Source organism: Anopheles coustani, chromosome 2 (assembly GCF_943734705.1).
Source record: "Anopheles coustani chromosome 2, idAnoCousDA_361_x.2, whole genome shotgun sequence".
In the NCBI taxonomy this organism is placed as follows: Eukaryota; Metazoa; Arthropoda; class Insecta; order Diptera; family Culicidae; genus Anopheles; species Anopheles coustani.
The window spans coordinates 67,396,075-67,415,448 of NC_071289.1; the positions used below are offsets into that span (position 1 = coordinate 67,396,075).

At 44.4% G+C, this 19,374-nt stretch overlaps 1 protein-coding gene across 3 annotated transcripts in view; it reads left to right on the forward strand.

Annotated features, from left to right (window-relative positions):
- LOC131267035 (mediator of RNA polymerase II transcription subunit 1) overlaps nucleotides 1–19,374 on the forward strand; it is a 48,106-nt gene that overhangs the window by 9,590 nt on the left and 19,142 nt on the right. For all 3 annotated transcript variants that reach the window (XM_058269782.1, XM_058269781.1, XM_058269784.1), the window contains 2 exons: nucleotides 15,417–15,478; nucleotides 16,892–18,314. In XM_058269782.1, the coding sequence (XP_058125765.1) occupies nucleotides 17,034–18,314 (1,281 nt within the window). In that variant the 5' untranslated portion in view covers nucleotides 15,417–15,478; nucleotides 16,892–17,033. The remainder of the gene's footprint in view (nucleotides 1–15,416; nucleotides 15,479–16,891; nucleotides 18,315–19,374) is intronic.

A 19,374-nucleotide genomic window follows, 5' to 3' on the forward strand; every position in this document is an offset into this window, starting at 1 on the left:
AATTTAATTTAAACATTTTTGAAGACCATATAGCTCGAGCAGGTCACGCTACATTTTAACATGCAAACCAAACCAACCAAACAACCACCGATCGTTAAAGGTTAATTTTTAATTATGATCATCTCACTGACCTGCAGTTACGGTGGTAACGTTCCGGCGGTGGTGTGTGTTGAAAATACCTTTTCTTGGTCATGTCTCAAGTGCGCGGCCGAGGGTGTGTAAAAGTCGTTGAAATAAATTTCTCTCGTTGACGTACCTGACCCTATCGGCGGGTCCAACCGACCCTTCGAACGCTGGCTGGCAATATTTATGCACACCTTGCGGTTGAGAAGAGGGAAGAAGCGTGGTGCAATACCACGGGTGGGAGAAGTGGCGTTTGCGTAAACCCGGGACCGAAATGCGTCGTACGCCAAAAAAAAACGCCTCCGCTGGCATCGATTCAAACTATAAAATTCCATTTAGTAGCCCATTTTGTTGCTGGACGATAATTTTACTGCCATTTCTTCAAACGTCTTGAAGACGGTCAATGGCGATGACCCACCCATAGGCCTCATTTTACTTGAATGACGCAGAAACGGCACCGACAGGGGAGGGCCATCGGGGGTTGTATTATAATTTTGGGGTTCATTTTTCGTACCGCTTTTTTTTCGCAACCCACTGTTAACGATTAGCGCCCGGTACCGGATTATTATCCTGTCCCATATAATCCGACCGCAGGGATGGAAAGTAAATTGTTCAATTAACCGAAATAATGCTGTTCTCTGGGCGATGCTCCTGTGCAACCACCAACCTGCCTGTTGGTTCGCACTTTACCGTAAATGGACGGTGCCACTCAGTGTATGTGCACCGTTGGGAAATGTCAAGTCGCAGAGAGCATCACGCGGGGCTCATTCATTAGCATGAGGCAAAATTGGTCCTTTCGGATGGAACCGGCGGCCGCAAGGTACTTTGGCGAGGAGTTATTCCATCCTACTCGCTCCCGGTTGCGTCACATGAGGTTCGCAATGCTCACGCTCAGCTTCGTGTTAATATTAAAATGAAAATGTTCTCCGTAATGATTATTAATTGGATGCTTGAACGTAGCCTTCTCTTTTTTGTTTACCTTTTGTAAAATAAATTTAACAGGAAAGTGTTTGATGTAAATTTCCCTACGGGAGTTCGAATGAAAAACAGAATCATAGGCATGCGAAAACATAAAAGCAAAATATTGGTCTTTTTTCAATGCTTTATGGTGTTTGTTTTTTTATTTTGTCTTATCGCTATACATTTTTATGACTCTTATCTGTTAATTGAATTGAAATCGTCTTTCAAGTAGATGAGACAATCAGCATCTTTGAATCGGTTCAAATGTTGAGAAATTAACCCCTCTTCGTAATCTTTATGCTGGTTAAATCCTGCAGCATCATCGTTTGGTAAACAAGTTTTTTATTGTCCTAAAAGAAACCCAAGCTCTTCCACTTCTTCATGAATAGCATGAAAAAGTGTTGCTCTAAGCGAAACCACGTGATGGTTGACTTCAGTTTTGCATTGGAACTGACTGCTCGAGAGTCCATCGCGCGATTTCGCGACCGCGTGTCCCCGTTCGATGCTGCGTGCGTGCGTGCGTGCATGCAAATTCGTTCTAATGCTAATGGCCACGGCAAGCAATGTGGTTGTGTAGGGTGGTGTATGCTGTTTTTTTTTCTTATTTCGACCTAGCCAGTCCTCCAGCTTCGCGCGCGTGTTGGTGAAGCCCGATTAGAGTGCACCGCACGCTGTGTGTTTGCCGTGTGTCGTCGTCGTATGCAAATGAAATTGTTTTGCTTCCACTTCCACGAGCAACATCATCTTTTCACCATCATCCTAGCCACCTCCCTCTGATGTGGGGGGAGAGGGGAGGGGGTTAGGCAAATTAGCACCAACAGCGATTCGGTTTCGCTACGTTCTGTTCGCGCGAAATAAAATGCCTTCATCGCGGCCGATGCTGAACGAATGCTGATCGGATCGATTTTGGGCGTGTGTTGGTACCGACATACGAGGACGAATTTATTGTCCCCTCTTTCCTGAGACTTCATATTTTTATTTATTAGAAAGTTTAGTACATTGCAGCATACAACGTGTGAAAATAGTAGTGTTGTGCGTGCTTAGTAGGACTGAGTGATTGAGTTGAACCTTACTAATGAATGATTGATTTAAATCCTAACGGATAGTTTTTGTTACTCGTTATCGATTTGAATCCTTAACAGGGATTCGAATCCCAAAAGAATGAATGAGTGAGTAAAAGAGTTGCTAGTCGTCATAGAGATTCGAATCCCAAGTAAAGATTCGAATTTTAGTAGAGTTGTCCAAGTAGAGATTGGAATCCCAAATAAGGCTTCGAATCCCAAGAGTGAGTAAAAGAGTTGCTACTCATCATAGAGAATTGAATATCAACCTGGGATTCGAATCCCAAAACTGATACTTTATATACGAACTAGATTTGCATACATAGACAATTTAGGATTCTAATCCCTATTTGAGATACGAATCTCAGTTTGGGATTCGACTCTATGGGGCTACTAGTAACTCTTTTACTCACTCTACTTGAGATTCCAATCTCTATGATAATTGGCTACTCTTTTACTCGCTCATTCGCTCTCTTGGGATTAGCGACTTAAAGATTCGAATCATTGTAATGATTGATCTTTAAAATGAGTTGTTATTCTCATCACTGGAAAATAGCTTCATCAGATTTGATCGTTTATTTAAGCAAAGATCAATTTGTTGACTTGCATCTTTCGCAAACATTAAATGTCTGGAGCGACCATGATCTTGTGACTTATAAACTTAGCTTCAGAAATTTTCAAGAATATGGGTTTAAAATGGCAATACTTAGTTTTCCCTTCCATCAGATAAAAGTCAATTCTGTTTCTGGATCACAACCTCGGATATCCAGCTCTTCAAAGCATATGTCAGTGACTTACCCAGCTCTTCATATTTATTTTAAATATTAAAGTTTAGATCAATCAATCTAATACTGATCTAACTCTTACAGATCTTCATCTTAGTAATCTTCTTAGTAATTTTTAATAGTTTATTTTATTTTACCTTATTGCCTTCTAAATATCAAAAAGCTAGGATCCGTCATTTCAAACAGAACCGACGTTCTGCGAACCAACACTCGCTCTTACTCTCCAGTATGACACCATGGGATATCCGAGAAACGCCTTCCACCGGTGCTTGGGCAACGCGATCCGTGGCAGGGTTCAAAAAATTTTGCACTTCCCATTTATCATTGGCATTCATTAGCCACCCCGCTCACGTGGAACCTTCCTTAAAAAGGCGAACCATTGATTGACCACGACACGCCAAAGGCTCCCCCGCTCGTGATTGTGGGGGTGAATTGATACACGAGTGGGTGTTTGGGATTTTCTACCGGCCGGCTAGAGTCGTATGGGTTTTGCAACTTTGGCGGACCAAAACAAGAAACCGGCGTAGACAACTTTTTTCGAAAGGTGCGGCTCTTGCGTTGCGGCTAGATTGTCGTCTAAAGATTGAATGTCAAATGAGCCGCCACCGCCGACGTTGTGGCGCGAACTCTTGCGGGGCAGGATGCACACCAGTTTACACCAAAATATCAACGTTCAGCAGCTGCCAAAAACCACGTCTTTCCCGTACGTCATCTTTGTTCCTTTTGAGGTGCAAATCGATGCTTCCACGGTGAAGCATTAGCTATTCTACGCTCGCTCGCTGAGTTTGCGTGTGCAGCAAAACAGCCAGAATGGCCGGCGACACATTGGAAGTGAGTGAATAAATTATTTATATTGCTACAGGCGTGTATCGCGTCCATCGTCGCTGGGCGTTGTTGTTGGGGCTGGCAATCGTGGAATGATAAAAATGCTCGAACCGGTGACGCAAATCTGGCGCTCGAATTGAAGGTCGCGTAGGCATTGTGCGCGCCACTGTTGGTTGGAAGTGCCGTGAATATTGATTCTTGGAAGAGTCGTGCTGAATTTTGGTCGTTAGCATCGCTTAGCTTTACTTCTTCATTCTGGAGTGCATCAGGGGCGAGCTCTTTTGCGCATCTCAATGTCACTGATGCGTGGCCAGAAATAGATCGAAATCGGTTGGGCTCATCGACGGTGAACCTTCCGGGAACGTTCTAAGTCGCCAGGGTTGAATGAGCACGTGGTTTATGCGTGTAGAGCCCCAAGCAAAAGCCTCTCGTTGGAGTGCACGAGGGGGGGTATAAGGAGGTCACCGGACCTCCAGTGCGTGAAACACGCGGCCACAAATGTTGCCGGCTGCATGTCGCATGGGTGTTTTCGTGACTTATCGCATGCGTCCACCATGAGCCTCAAACCCCGCTCGAAGGCGCTCCGTTCACGTGTTCCGTGCTTGGAAAACGTGAGCTGGCCGCGGAAGAGGAACTTCACTACCCCCCTCCCCGGTGACGAGTGGAACGGGAATTCTCTTCCGAAGGAGGGTGATTTTCTGTTCCTTCCGCTTCCCCTCCTCCCACTGAAATTGCCACCCAACCCACCCATCCAGTGCCATCAGAGGTTCGCGACAGGTGACCGGTGACGACGGCGGATCGGCCAGTTTTGCATGCGATGTCGGTCGTACCGAGCGGGCTGGATTTAATTGACCCGCACGTAAATTATACCCTCTCACCCCCCCATGCGAGAATGGGGCGTTCGTAAAACCCCTCCCAACGGGTGAAAGGGGGGTCACTCAGTGGGGACGGGTGCAAGAAGCTCAGTGCAAAGTCTAAAGATGAGTGTACACGTTCACCTCAAAGGTTCAACCTGTTGCTGCTCGCCACCGGGTTGATCTCCTACTGCCCCGCATTCATCATCGTCGTCGTCGTCGCGTAGAAATAATTATCCTGATCCGACCGACACCGCCCAGCGACTGGTTTCCGTCGTCGTCATCATAGTCATTCCCATTGCATGGGAATATTCTTTCCAACTCCGCCCCGGTGCAGCCGGCGCCTCTATCAATCCATCACTCCCTGAATCAGCCGATTCGAGTTCAAAGTTCACGGGACAAATCTTGGACCGAATCGAGACGTGGCTGAACGGAATGACGACACTTTGGCGTATGGCGATGTGGTGTCTCGTCCGTAATCGACTACCGTGCTTTTTTCCCATTCCTTTACAAACAACTTGTTTCTGGCGACAACGAGTTGTGTTCAACGCAGTTTCGCCGAGTGGTAAATCGTTTATGTGTTTATAATTAACTTTATTGAATACAAGAATACTTAACTCTTGTATCAATTTTAACAGTACATTTGTTTTAATCACCAATATACTAAAACCGTCGTTTTACCTCATCCGAGGCGGAACGAATCTAGGAAATGGATCAAAGTTCTGTTCTAACCGGTTTTGTGTAACTGTAGTACCGATTCAAAACGCTTGAATAAATCAAGTTGGAAATGGCAGTTGAGTTGTTTAATTTGTTTTTCCGCTGTAGCGTGTTTGCGTGTATTCTGGATTACACTGTATAATGTTTCGTGACGTTAACGTCAAATAACATCCTCTTGGGCAAGATCGTATAAGTAATTCGGACACAAATAAAGCTTAGCGAAATGATTTCAAAACATTTTTATTAATGTTACCTTACCGGCTAAATTTACATACATGTTTAGATTTGTTAAGCTATAAATACAATTTACGTTATTTGAAAGATCTGGCTGTGTATTTAATAAATCTTTTGGTACTCCACCACCATCATCATGCGTAAAGTGGTTTAACTTTATCTCATAACATATGTTGGAGAGCAAATCATCTCTGATTGTGCACTCATTTAATTTAATCAATCTTGATTTTGTGCATCGATTTTGTTTCACTGGTAAAAGCTAAAGAATCCATCCCTGGGGAAGAGCATCATAGCACGTGTGGTGCATTGAAATAATTAAAAAGCATACGAGCATACGATGGCGTTTCGGTTGTTTCGTTTTTATGCTTTCATTGTGTATATTTTTTTTAACTGCTTCGCCAAATGGTTTCGCCGTTATGTATTTTTATGTGTGCGAGACGAAGGCTCCGGCAGACCGGCGTGTGCATCAACAAAGAGTGCATTTTACTGCTCGGTTAAATGGAAGCATCGGCACTTAGCTCTTTGCCCTGCTTGCAAGTCTTACCCGTGAGAAGCTACGTGCCCAGGAAAGGGCACACGAGCGTCGCAGAATAAAAATCGCACCCCACGGAGGAGACCCTCGTAAAATCGCCCCTCAATGGTGTGGGGTTAAATGCAAATGTTTATTCATGTTCATTTTTTTTACAGTTCTGCGGCTGTCAGCGTATGGCTGGAGTGGAACTTTAGACCAGACAGTTCCATCCATTGTTAGTTTAGCGTAGAACAAGCGTCGTGACCCCGAGTCGGTCGGATATGTTTGACCTAAGGTTCTCATATTGCCTGCACTACACTTAGCGTAAAGGGTTGAGTGAAATTTGGTAAAGTTTTATGAATATTTGATAGTGAATAACACATTTATGCTTACGCTATCGCAAGCAAACTACTTTACGATGTCTCGCCACGAACAAATGTTCTATTCGAAAATTGGTAGTGCGAGAGTAACGAAGTAAATAAATAACATTTCGCAAAATAAGATCTAAATGAACATCGATCACCATCAATCGAAAACCCCGAGGCCCGACCGGAAGCCTTTCGCTAGCAGTCAAATTTCCGGCGTAAATATCAGCCATCGGAAGGGAGCCGAGTTTGATCTGCGGATAATCAACATCCGGGCCCGAACGCCAGAAAGGATGAATGTGTTCATCAGCATCTCTGCCAGATGGCGCTCGGGGCTATCAATCAGTCAAGTTTCACCCTCCCACCCTCAACACGGGTTCGGATGTTGAAATAGATTTCTTAGAACGTTTCATGTGAACATCAATCGAAAACAATTTCACACGACGCTGCCTGAAACACGCCGTACGGTGACAGTTGTCTGATGGAGTTACCTTCTTTTTAAATTTCAATCAACACCGTCGGAAGGAGGTATAATTCAATTGGGCACGGGTTTCCTGAAGGGTACCGTGTTGCCTTCAGTGTTTGAACAAAAAAGCCCCACTTTATCGCCAATGGCTGCAATTACGGGTTACAGTGAAGAGCGAAAACAAAAAAACAAAAAAGGTAAAACCCTAAGTGATCGCATTAGCGCTACTTCCTTTGGATGGCGAAGAGGCGACCTTTAGAGTTCGCCTCGAGCGGAGTCGAACGGAACTGGGTCAAAGTGAAAAAGAAGCGTGAAATTTCTCACGCTCGGAGGAAAACGGCAAAGATGCGGCTCTTTTCTACGAAGGCTGCCCTGGGCTTGCGAATGAAATTGCATGGCTGTTTTATAATAAAAATGCCTCTAAGCATCACTTGCCGGAACATGTGCGTTAGCAAATATCGCTGGTAGAACTCATCATAATTAGAGTCGACACCCTCAACGATGCTACGGATATGGTTTGATGTTTGCACACGAATCTCTGTTTGTCCCGAGAAAGGCAAACCCAGAGCAAAGGTTGTTGATCCGCAAACAAATTTCATGATTCAACGATCGTTAAATTGCCCCCCCCAGGGTGTGTGTGTACGTCAACAAGTTGGTGGTTGAAGAGGCTCACCCGAAACCTTGCACTGATTAGACAAGACACAGGACCGATGTTGCGATGTTTGATGGAAGCTTAGCTGCGATAGAGATAAGTGACGTGGAAGTTTATTGATGATAACGCTTAAGCGGCAACGAATGGAAAATGTTACTTACGTGAATGTTCTTTTATAATTACTTTATGGGGAGCACAAACACGGGTTCCGAGTTTGAACAACTTATTGAGTGGAAAATTTAACTTTGATTGCTTCACTTGCGAAGGCCGGTTTGATTTTACTCTGAGTCGATTTCTCTATTCTTCCCTTATTATACAATAATATTTATATTTGAAAATTTTTCTCGTGCTTTGTTGCACTATTTGAAATTGTGAAAAATATATGGCTTCACCATTGGTTTTAAGGAAAACCATGTCAACCGATTATGCCTGTATCGCTTTCCAGAAATCTAATCCGAGAATCTTACATCATACGCTACACTCGTTTATAAGCTCACATTGACCCACATTGTTGCATCAGCATCCCAAGGTCCGTTGTTTGACCTACCGTACGCCACAGGGGTGATTTGTGTTCCGTTTTATGTTTGTTTTTGTTAGCGATGGCTTATCTGTTTGGGTTTTGTGTACAAAAAAAACTGGTAGGCATAAATTAGGGGGACAACTGTCTATTGGAAGATGAAAAGTATAAGTTGTCATAAAACGACACAAACGTGGACACTTTTTGAAGTATCCAAAGTTTTACTATGCTTGTGAAATGTCACAGGTGAATATTCAATCAATACAAATTATGTTCGTTAAATATTTTATTGGACCATTATTTTGTTGCCCCAATTAAAAGTTGAAATTAAAATTGCCCTTAAGATGGATCGGGATGCGAGTGGTAAGTTGTTCGCCAAAAAAGACAATTCGAGTTCCGTTGGAGAGCGATAATTGCAGTAATAAACACCAATGTAAATGTCAGATTTAATTTTCCGCCGACAGGAACCGTGGAACGGCAATTTCGCCTTAACGCCGTCGATTTGATGGGGTGTGGAAAAGCAATTCCATATCGTTTATCATTCGCAAGGGGTGGCACGCAAAAGGCAATCAATTTTCCGCACCGAGCTGGAAATCGCCGGTGACGAAACGACGCTGTGCTGCCGCTTCTTGCCTCCTGGACCACCGGCTTTCCTTCACCGGTTCGAAACAGTTCAGCCTTAAACGGGAGATTAGTTTTACGCTCTGATTGATTGGCCTGTTTAAACTAAACTATGCTCGGAGCGTTGATCGAATTGGAAGTTTCTTTTGGGGGTTTTTCTTGCGGTTGGTTACGGCCCCGGGGGCACTGACGTAATCATGTTTCGGCGCTAAATAATCTCTCCTCGGCCGATTGGTGGAGCGTCGCCTGGAATAGGCGTAAAAAAACGGTGCTACATCTCGATTCCGTACAGCTGTCCACACAATGCCGCGAAATATCGTACGCATTCCATTGGGGGCAAGGGTTTTGCTTCGTTGCCTTTTCCGCGCCGCGCCTGGGCTCGATTTTCATTTTCCGGCCGAAACCTCTGTTGCAAGACGCGCGCGTGTGCAATTCTTAGTGTGCTCACTGGGGCGCGTGACTACATTTTTGGGAGTGGTACGCATAGATTTGGGTATTTTCGATTGTTTTTTTTCTTTCTTTGGGGTGTCAAACTATGTTCGGGTCCAATTTATTTGCAATGAAAATGTTTGTATTTGATACTTCCTAAACAAATCAAGGTATTTCTTGTTTACTGTCAGATGTGCATAGCAAAGTTTTTAAAATGCCTTCATCTGTTTAAGTATGTCGATAATAATTCGTTTGAAGAATTTTAAAATGTACAGCATGATGTTTTTACTACTTGAAAAGCATAACGTCAATTTTACCCTCGTGACGTTGAATGCTTTTTGCTTCTGTTTGTTTCCACTTCTGTTTTTTTGGTGCATAATGAAGTAAACACGATTAAACTGTGTCATGTTTTTATTTTGCTGGCGCCGGCACCGACCCCGTGTTGTTTTGCGAATAAACTCGCCAAGTTTCTCGCCACAAAAAGATGGCTGACCGTCAACCGACACGCGTATGTAGAGAGACACACCTGCATAAGCGCGGAGTACATTTTGTGGAACGCGATGAAGGCGATCATGCGACAGAAATAAGATGATGCGCAATTGCAAAACAGGCGATGAGGTCCGGTCTGCTGGTTTAGTTTATTCTTTTTTTATCTTTCCGGTGGCAGGAAGAGGAACAGCTGTTTTATGACTAACCTGCACCAGTTCCTTCCACACTCATTTGGTTTGGCTTGGTTGAATGGTTGATTCATTATGAGTCATTGTTTTTAAAATTTGTTTTCATCGCTCTCCCCCTTTCGTTTTTGTTTTTAATGAGGTTTACATACTTGTGTGTTGAGATTTTTTTTCTTGGGTACAAAAAATTGCTACTTTAGAACATACTCTAATTAAATCAGAATTCAAATAAAAGAATGAATCTGTGCTAACAAAAAACTATAATTATGCTGCTTTGCTTATCAAAACTTCCTACCAACAAACAGCACACGGTTGAACTTTGTTCTACCGGCTTCTAATCAGCACAAAACCAGAGCAGACTCCACACATTCTTCTTGTTGTGAAGATAAAGCTGAATAGAAACCGCACGCCAGCGTTAGTACATATTTCCACCGTTTAATTCCTTCCTCTCCCAAACCGAGACTGGATCGAAGTAATGCGTGCTCGATGCACTTGTTGCACTCCGTGGCTCGCTGCCTGCCGGGGTACGAACCAAGGAGCGATTGAGGCAAGTAAAATAAACAGCACCACCAGGGCATGCATGTGCATCCGCATGCATTTCCGCAGCGGCCTGCACTTATCGGATGTGTTTGCGCGAACGGCGATCCAAAGCGTGATCCACAGGGTGTGTGTGTGTATGAGTAGACACGACCCGCCGGCAATCATTGTTGTCCGTTGTGGCGCTTATCAGGAAGTGCACATATGTGTGCATATGCATATTGTATGTGAGCTCGTAATGCATTTTTGCACTAACGTGCCTCTCCTCGGGTGGTCGGTGCTCGGGTGGTGGGTGATGGCGCCCCGTGCACATATCGTTCGTGCCGGACGAGCTTCTCGGACGGGAGTCACGGTCGAGCAAAAGATCGAGCGGTTGGAGAAAAAAAGGAAGTGTGAAAGGAAGAGCAACGCATGACGAGGTGACATCATTTATCCGCTGGTAGGAGTAATTTGATTTGATTGCCTTTCGATGGAGCACCGATGCAGTTTTGCAGTGCAATTGATATCATGCCATTGAATTACCCTGAGTTCTCCAGAGTTGAATATCGAAAAGATTTTTTACCATTCTTCAAGCTTTGACAAAATTCACTCACTCTGCCAACGCTCAGTTTTGTTACTATCGTGGTCTGGTTTATCTACTTTTTAGACATAATTCACACTGCTGATTCCATCAACATGTTGAACATGCTGTTGTGACATTGTGTTAAACAATCCAAGCAACAAATAACTTGATTAAAGAGGAAGAAACATCAAATAAAATAAACTAAAAAAAATGTCACATTGACATTAACAACACGTAACCCTCACTGGAGAGCTTAAATGACTCCGCGCTCGTGAAGTTCGTCATGTGGCAACGAGCACCGACTGTCGGAAGTCATCAGTTTCCTCCGTTTGAAGTAGCCGTGCGATCGCGCGAAGCACGGCCAAAAACGGTCGGTTGCGCGGGGGCAAAGGCGGGCAAAAGAGGTGGATAATAAACCGATCGTGTGACTTTAAACGATGTTTTGCGTGCTCGTAAATGATTTTCTTCCCATGCCCCGTTGACGCAGCGCGTGCGCTACCGATGCTGGACTGACTGATAATTTGGTCAAGTATTTTGCGAGACCGGCTTAGCCATTACAGTGCGGGTTGTTTTTCTTTTTCATTTTCCCAACACTTCAATTCAACCATAATGTCAATTCCCTCGTTGTCTAAACCAGGGGTCGGCACACGATTTCCATAAAGGGCCAGGTAATTAAAGAGAAACCGAAAGCACGGGCAGGATACTTTATGCGATGATTTGATGTTTTCAAAGTAATACCTAACCCTTTTGAATCAATTTCATAAATAGTAAAATTATATAAAAATTTATTTTTGTGAATTTGAAATTTTATAGTTATTTTTTTTGGTAACTCATTTTATTACTTCTTTTCGTTGAATTTTGATCAACATATAAATTTTGGTTTATTGAACTACGCATTGCTTTTTTTAAATTGTACTTGAAATTAATCCTGTACCCAAATTATTTTAAAATATCTTACTTTCACTGGCGTACTACTCTAAGAGTATCTAAAATAACTCAGCTTCGATAAGGCTCGACCTCGTAATGGGTATGAAAATTGTATTCATGTATGTAGCTATGTTGGATGCAAAGTAAACGAGTAAAAGAGAAAGTCACCTGGTATCAAACAACTCGTTCAACAACTTTAATCTTCATTTGGGGAAAAAAACTAGAATTGAAATGGGATTTTTGTATGAAGCACTAAAATTTTGCTACGGGAAATTAGTTAGGGGGCCGGACTTTGCTGACCCCTGGTTTAAACCATGGCTGGGGAACCCTACAGTTCTTTTTATAGTAATCTCATTTCTACGTATGCATACTTCGAATCTCGTTGTTCTTGAAAATAATCTCTAATTTCTATTTCCTTTAATATGTTCCTTGCCGTTTGCATTGAGTTCTATATGTGAATCTTTTGGCTTTACTCGATTAGTTATATATTATTAAAGATCACGTGTTTTTTTCTATGAAATGGCAATTTTATCGATTTGTTCTGGAAGATGAATATTGCATTGTGTAGATTTTTATGTTGATTCTTCGTTTGTTTTCTTGATTATTATTTCATTCAACATTTTCTTCGTTTTGTGGTACATTTTTACTTTGTTTTTGGTTTTAAGAAAAGCAAAATTGGCTGAAATTGTTATAACATTTTTATCTTATGCAGCTATAATTAAAGCTTCATAACAAACATTGATGCATTCATTCAAATGCCTTGGGATTTTTCAAGTACCATCATGTTCAATATTAAACAATCTTTTTCGTTGTTGTTTTTGTCCTGCCAGTTATGAGCATCTAATAATCTTGAATCCACGCGAAAATACTTATCTGCCAGTTGTGAACAGCTTTTCAGCACAGCAATTTGTTTTCTTGCCCATTCGGCTTAGTTCTTCTTGGCTGGCCGTTCTCGTGTGTGCAATCGATCATTGTAGAGAGGGTTCCAGGGCGTTGGTGAAGGTTTGTCTACTGGCTCGTGGAACCACTCGAGCAAGTTACGTAGTGTGCAACCCCGGTTGGCTGTGACGTCAAACCGACGGGATCGAACTTAATCATTGGCCAGCGGCGTACGACGACAATGTCGCTGTCAGCACGATTTTCCTTCACCCGTTTTCCGGACAAAAAGACACCTCGGGGGGATATTGGCGTATTGCGCTCAGTTTAGTAGAAAATACGAGAACGCCGTCCAGCCAGCTCTGTGCCAAGAGCTCGGTGACACTGGAATGCTGGAAGCTTCCCTCACGGAACGCCGACGGTGGGTGTTTGGCACCAACATGCTCCGGTGACGTCCTTTGTGGGTGTGTGTCTATTTTTTCCCGCTTCTCTCTTCCGCAGTGGTTGGTTGTGTCCACGCCGCCGGGTTACGTGCGTGGCCTCGACGCGTTTGCTGCACCGTTGCAGAAGCGCACAATCAATTCCGGCTCGCGTCAATATTTGACCCGATCGATGGCGCGACTTGGAGAGGTTTGCTGATTGCTTTCCACTCCAGAACCGAAGGTTTCCCGCTACCCTCACGGGCCCCCCGACGGTGGTCAATTATCTACGGTGTGGGGGTGGGCAGGGCATGAAGATACACAGCACGATCCGTTTTGTCCCCGGTGAATGGCGCTTTTCTCCAGCAGTGCGCACGGAAGCTTCTCGTGTCCGTGTTGTTGTCGTGCATGTTGGGAGCCACCAAACAGTCGATGTTGGTTTGTTTGGTGCGAGGAGGACGCCGCCAGCGGGTGTCTCAAGGTTTTCCCTGTGCCCGCGTGGGTGGCATGTGCACTTTTCTTATCGGGCAGAGGATGCGCTTTTATTTGTTTACCAGCCAGCGCTTTGCCTCTGTGTCGCCAGCTTCTTCCGTTGGCCTGGCGTTTTGATTATTGTAGCATCGTCTCGGGGAATGCTTTCCAATCTCTTGTTTGTGGAGGTTGGCTCCACATTGTTAGCGAAAGACGCATTATCAACAAAGTGTGGAATCTAAACAGTGCAAATAATGGCTCATCAGCTAGCGGCAATCGTTCACGTTCGGTAGCAAACAATACGGAGTTGGGATACATCTTTTTTGGCTAACGATGTTTTTGATATTAAACTTTTTCCCTCTTTTGCCGATAATTTCTGGTTTCTGAAACACAGTTCGTCTTTACTTTCTTAGAATGAAGCTGTATTTTTCGATAATACAGCTAAAGTTTGAAACCTGGTAGTAAGTGTTGTGAATTTTTACTACCTTTTTCCTTCAACTCAATTACTTCCACTTCAGGGCGTGTTTTAGCAAGGTGATAATTTGTCTTTTCTCTTTTTTTCTTTTCTAATCATCGCCAAAAGGGACAAGCGTTCCGTGAGACGCGTGTACACAGCCTAATTAAGCTGTGCCCCTCGTGCTTCGCTTGTGCTAATGTCCCTAGCGACATTCGCTTAGCAGCTTCCGTTGCTGTCCACTGCTGCTGTTGCTGCTGCAGTAAATACAAACCATCATGTGCGATTGTCGCAGAGCGACACAGATAAATTACGGGCTGACCTCGGCCGTGATATTGAACGCCGTTTGCTTCTTCTAACGGAGCGCTAACAAAACGGTCACCCGAAGGTGGAGGCCATTCCGTCGCGAGGAGCGTGCACTAAAAATAATGTTTCTCGTTCGCCCATTGCTCGACTGCTTCTTTAACCTCCTTTCTCTCCCTCTCTTTCACTGTCTGTCAACATGTTTCGATTAAGTTTCCCCGCTGACGGGGGTGTTTCGTGTTTTGAGTTATTTTTCGTTATACTTCGACCAGGTTCTGTGTGCTCAGATGGGATTCCAAATCGGATTCAATTAAAACTACACTCGATCCCGTTCGATCTATGTTCTTTTCGGTTTGTTGAAGCTAGCGGTGAAGAGGGAAGTGTACGGTGCGAGGGTGGGGTGGCCGTCTTGTTGACGCTCTTTAAGTGGTAGATAAACACAACCCAGTGCTCGACCTCAACCTGTCACCGGGGGAACGGCTCCGGTGCGTTCACTTCCGCAGTGTGAAACGGCTGAGATCTAGAACATCCGGAACACATCTGTGGATAACGCCAAACACACACACACACATATATACACACAAACACACATGAACATATCGTAATAAAGATGTAATGGGTACTCCTTTTCCGTTGGCTCCACTCGGTGGGATCATCTGATAGCGGAAGGTTTCCGCTCGTAACACGGAAACAGAGCGATCCTTTTTGCGACGATCTCGTTAGTTGTATCTTCCTGTGACTTGCACACCATGGTAGGATGCAATTTATGGCCTGTTTACTCTGTCCCCCCTCTCTCGACGAAAACGACCGGGGATGGGGATGATACTTAGCATATTACAAACTGCTCTGTAAACACAGGCCATCCCGAAGGAGACCGATGTTCTCCGGAGTGATATTTGCATCTTGGTAGATAGGTTTCTCGGAAGTTTGTCCCACTGGCTGTGATAATGGAAATTGGTCGACGACGGTGGAAAGTTTGTCCACCCTTGGTTCGGGATGCTTTACAGAGAAGTAGCTTGCTAATTTCAACCCTACTAACGCGTTATCATGTTCTTCTCTTCCTTTTCCCACAGAACGTTGTACGGAGTGAGGATACGGTTAGTTTGCACTCGTACGTATGCACCTGTTCAAGATGGTAAGTTTGGGAAATCGTTACGCATGAGTAAACCTCGAAGAAAACTACACGTTCCACAGGTCAATCGGGTGGTAATTCGTAGGTGGATTAGAAACAACGGTTAATTATTTATTTATGAATCATTCAAATCGGGTTGAAACTTAACTGCAATCTAATTTTACAACACGCTTCATTAAATGCGTTCACTATGTGCAGTTGCTATAACACCACATTGGTTTGCGTGATTCTGAACGAAAATATTGGAAAATTAGTTCGCTCTCGGTTAGATAAATCGATGAAAGTCCATTTAATTAGTGTCTTGTCGCTGTAAAACCGAATTAGCGAATTTTTATAAATTAAAACCGTTGGTGGAAAAATCGTGATTTTGATGAAAGGAAAAAATTATAAATGAAGCTTTTAAAAGCATAAGTTATGTCATTTTATGCGAGCAATGTCGGGATGCGAGAGATAATCTATCTTTTTTCTCGATAGATTCAAGTCATTTTTTATTGTTTTTTAAAATTCCTATAAAGACCGGTAAAAACTACAAAAATATTTTATGGCAAGAACCAAACAATTCATTAGTTCTAATCTGACAATCCGAATTTTTTCGATTAAAAAGGTTTAAGTTAGGTCGCAAGTTACACTGTTTTCAGGGCCAATTCGTCGGCATCAAGCTGCTCTTTGTTGGTAGTAGGCAGTCAATTGCACGCGCACGGTTTTTGTTTGGTTTCGTTAGGAAGCACTTTGGGTTTGTTAAGTTTAACTTTGCCATTATCGGTAACAACATTGACGCGACAACAACGCGACATTTTCTCGTCGCGCCAATGTTGCTACCGATAATGGCAAAGTTAAACTTAATAAGCCCAAACTGGTTCCTAACGATGCCAAACAAAAACCTTGCGCGTGCAATTCACTGCCTACTACCAACAAAGAGCAGCTTGATGACGACGAATTGGCCCTGAAAACAGTGTATGTCTTTAGGGCTATGTTTTACTATCGATTTTCGTATTTGTTTAAGCACATTTTGCAGGTTTCAACCAAAACACGATCGAAAGCTAGCTAATTTACCAATACATTCATTGAAAATCGTGAAATTACAAATTGAAATGCATCATGTTAAGCAGTGTAGCTTTTTAAACTCATTTTATACTCATTCTAATGTGTTTAGTAATCTGTTTCTAATTAATTTAGTGAAATATCTACAATTGAAATAAAGCTATATACCAATTTAGTAAACAGAATACCACAGAATGTGGGAGATTTGAAAAACTTTGCTCCAAATTTGCCAAAAGTATGCTTTAGGTTTCGTATGTGCAATAACAATATTTACTATGATCGCCGCTAACGCTACAACTGAAAACAAAAAACATAATAAATCAAACGCAAAACTATTATAAAGTTTCTAAAATACATTTTTTTACATCCATGTAGGCTAACCGGTCGCCAAGAGAACCGTTGTGTCCCACCTTGCAGTACTTTGTCGTGATCGCCGATGACGAAGATCAACACGTAGCTGAAGAAGTTCCGGTCATCGCGAGTGTGTCCGCCCCCGTAAAAGAGTGCCCCGTCAGCGATGACATCGACCGCGATCGCAGCCGCAGTGGCCACTCCACCGTCGGTGGTACCGTCCGTCGCGTTCCGTTCCAGTGTGCCCGCGGCGGCCTCCCTTCGGAGTGTTGATTCGCCCGGCGACAACGTTGGTGCTGGTGGTGGTCGCTTGCTGCGCCGGAAAGAGTTTCTGGCCGAGGCGAACCGGACCACGTCGCTGAAGACGCTGTCGTGCGATCTGAGCGAGATTCTGGTGAAGAATCTGAGCCTGAAGCGTAGCGAAACGTCCGAGAGACGGTCGCAGCCGCCGGCGGACGACGTGACAGTGGAGGAGTATTCCGGCGTCATCGGCCCCCCGACGAACGGTGGTAGTGGTGGTGGTGGTGGTTTAGTAGGGGTGTGTGGCGCTCAAAGTGCAAATAACAGTGCCTCCTACGGTAGTGCTAACAGTCGGCATTCGTTGTGCGACACGTTCACGTCGGTGAACAAGTTCATTAAGCTGAAGCGCGTCTCGAGTGATGGTAGCAATCTGAGCCGGTTCTCGTCGGTGGTCGCTGCCAGTGCGGGCGGTGGAGCAAACTACACCCGGATCGTCGAGCAGCCGGCCAAGCAGCCGGCGCCAGCTTTCAAGCGGGTTGAAATCAGTGTGCGTGAAAGGACACCGAACCAGAAGGGTGGCGCTAGTGTCGTTAGCAGGTGTGTTGGTGCGCCCGGTTCCACCAGCGGGGAGCTACCGTTGAGTGAATCCGACGAAAACGACGACGACGGAGCGGGGGGTGAGTGCGGTGAGGAGCACCCGGTGTTGTCGGTGCGCAAAGGTGGTGTGATAGTGAACCAGCTCGATCAGGTGGACGAAACCTGTCCACTGTTGGCCGGTGGCGGCGGTAGTGAGGCAGGGGATGGCCGTGCGCCAACGATAACGCTGCGCAAGAAGGACACGGCCCTGGTGTTCACCAGGAAGAAGTGTGACGATCGTGCCTCGCTCCCGCTCCCTGAAGAGCCAGTGTCGAAGGTGGTACTGCGTCGGAGGGTGCGCTTAGGGGATTGGACGTCGACTGTACGGGCGGAAAAGGTGAACGTGGAAGTGAAGAGACGTAGCCTACAGTGGCCTATCGGGGGAAGAACGGCGGTGGAGGTGCCTGAAGGGGACGGCTTGGGACACCGCCGGAGAAGTGGAGGAGGAGTTGGTGATTCGTCGAACGGAAGCCGGTTTCGTCACTCCTGGAACGCACCGGGATACGATATTCTCGAGGAGGATCCAGTTGGTGGAGGAGGAGGAGAAAGAGGAGAAGGGGATTTAGGAAAGGTAAGAAACCATCGGACGGCTCTGGAGCAGAAATATTGTAAAATATATCGTATCAGTAGTAGTACCAGGGACCGCCGGGTTACGTTGGCAATTCTCTTTTCGAGATGTGATGAAATTGGGACCAACTTTTCAACGTCACCTCTCACCGAGGTGTGACAATCAAGTGCTTGTGGCACGTGTCGTTCTTGTTTTGGCAAGTTTTCCCTCATATTTAATCATGTTTCACCGAAGATCCCAAGCATAGCCAGCAGCACTTCTTCTGTGCCAGAAGTGAAAACCCTTGACGAGGGTTTTTAATCGTTCCGAGAAGGACTAAATTGCACCGCCGAAGAGGCTAGTGTGAACCAACCCATTCCAACTTCTGGTGTCAGAAGAGGCGAAGTGCAAGACACATTCCGGGTGCCGAGATTAGGGTCACATGTCAAACGAATTACTTCTGCCGCATCGATGGTGTCAGCAGAAGTTTATGCCACTGCCGAAATTCATCTCATCGGGAAATCTATCAGGAAAGCTAGCTATACAGTTGAGTGTTCGGACCTGAAATAGGTCATGCACGACGGGTAGGTGGGTGTAGAAGAAGGCAAGGGACAATATAGCAAGCTCTAATTTAGCGAAAGTAGCCAAGGGTAGAGTTTCAGGAAGGTTTTCAAAAGTGGAATGTGCGTTATTTTCGTCGTCATCCTACGAACATTTTAAAACTTCAAGTTGGCACCATGTTATCAGCTTGATTTGACGTAACTTTAATTAACACATTAAAATTGAGTTTGCATAAACAACTTCAACTGCATGTGTGTTTTATGGCATCTTATTTAAGGTATATACTGGGTGCGTAATGAATTCTTGCAGTAAATTTGAACAAATTGTTTCTAATTTTTGTGTCAAAATATTCAGATACATTTGACAGCGCCTCCCCCAAGACCTCCGTTAGGTATCATGAGGAAATAACCAGGGATGATTACTTAACGCTACGATACCGAACTATACAAGCATTTGTTTAACCATCTTCATGTAATTACGCGATTTTATGCATTCGGTAAATATGTTAAACATTAGTTTCCAG